This window comes from Eurypyga helias, unplaced genomic scaffold, assembly GCF_000690775.1.
Source record: "Eurypyga helias isolate BGI_N326 unplaced genomic scaffold, ASM69077v1 scaffold25044, whole genome shotgun sequence".
In the NCBI taxonomy this organism is placed as follows: Eukaryota; Metazoa; Chordata; class Aves; order Eurypygiformes; family Eurypygidae; genus Eurypyga; species Eurypyga helias.
The window spans coordinates 4,777-5,121 of NW_010245992.1; the positions used below are offsets into that span (position 1 = coordinate 4,777).

General features: G+C 60.3%; 1 protein-coding gene across 1 annotated transcript in view; it reads right to left on the reverse strand.

Annotated features, from left to right (window-relative positions):
- DCDC2B (doublecortin domain containing 2B) overlaps positions 1-147 on the reverse strand; it is a 2,973-nt gene extending 2,826 nt beyond the window's left edge. Inside the window, exon 1 of the mRNA XM_010150261.1 lies at positions 34-147. Coding sequence (XP_010148563.1) covers positions 34-147 — 114 coding nt within the window. The remainder of the gene's footprint in view (positions 1-33) is intronic.
- Between the last annotated feature and the right edge of the window lie 198 nt (positions 148-345).

Here is a 345-nt window from a genome sequence, read left to right on the forward strand (position 1 = left end):
AAGAACACGGTCCCCGCTCATCCTGCCACTCACCTCCAGACCCTCGCTCTTCCTTGTCCCGCGGAGCTCCCTCCTTCCGTGCTGTGAATAGCTGGGAGAACAGGACAGTGGCGTTGCTGCAGGCCGGCTGGGCGAGAAACCCGGCATTGCCCCGGACGTGGGACAGTCGGGGGGGGTCACCCCCAAAATGATTCCCCAGGAGCCTCAACCTCCCAGAACTTCAGTCTGTGTTAAAGTCCGATGCCTCTAAGGAATTCCTGACCAAATACAGTTTCAGATCCGGCTGGAGAGACCCGGAGTTTGCTCCTTTGTGCTGCTCACTGAGCAGGGAGCCGAGGGCTGCCC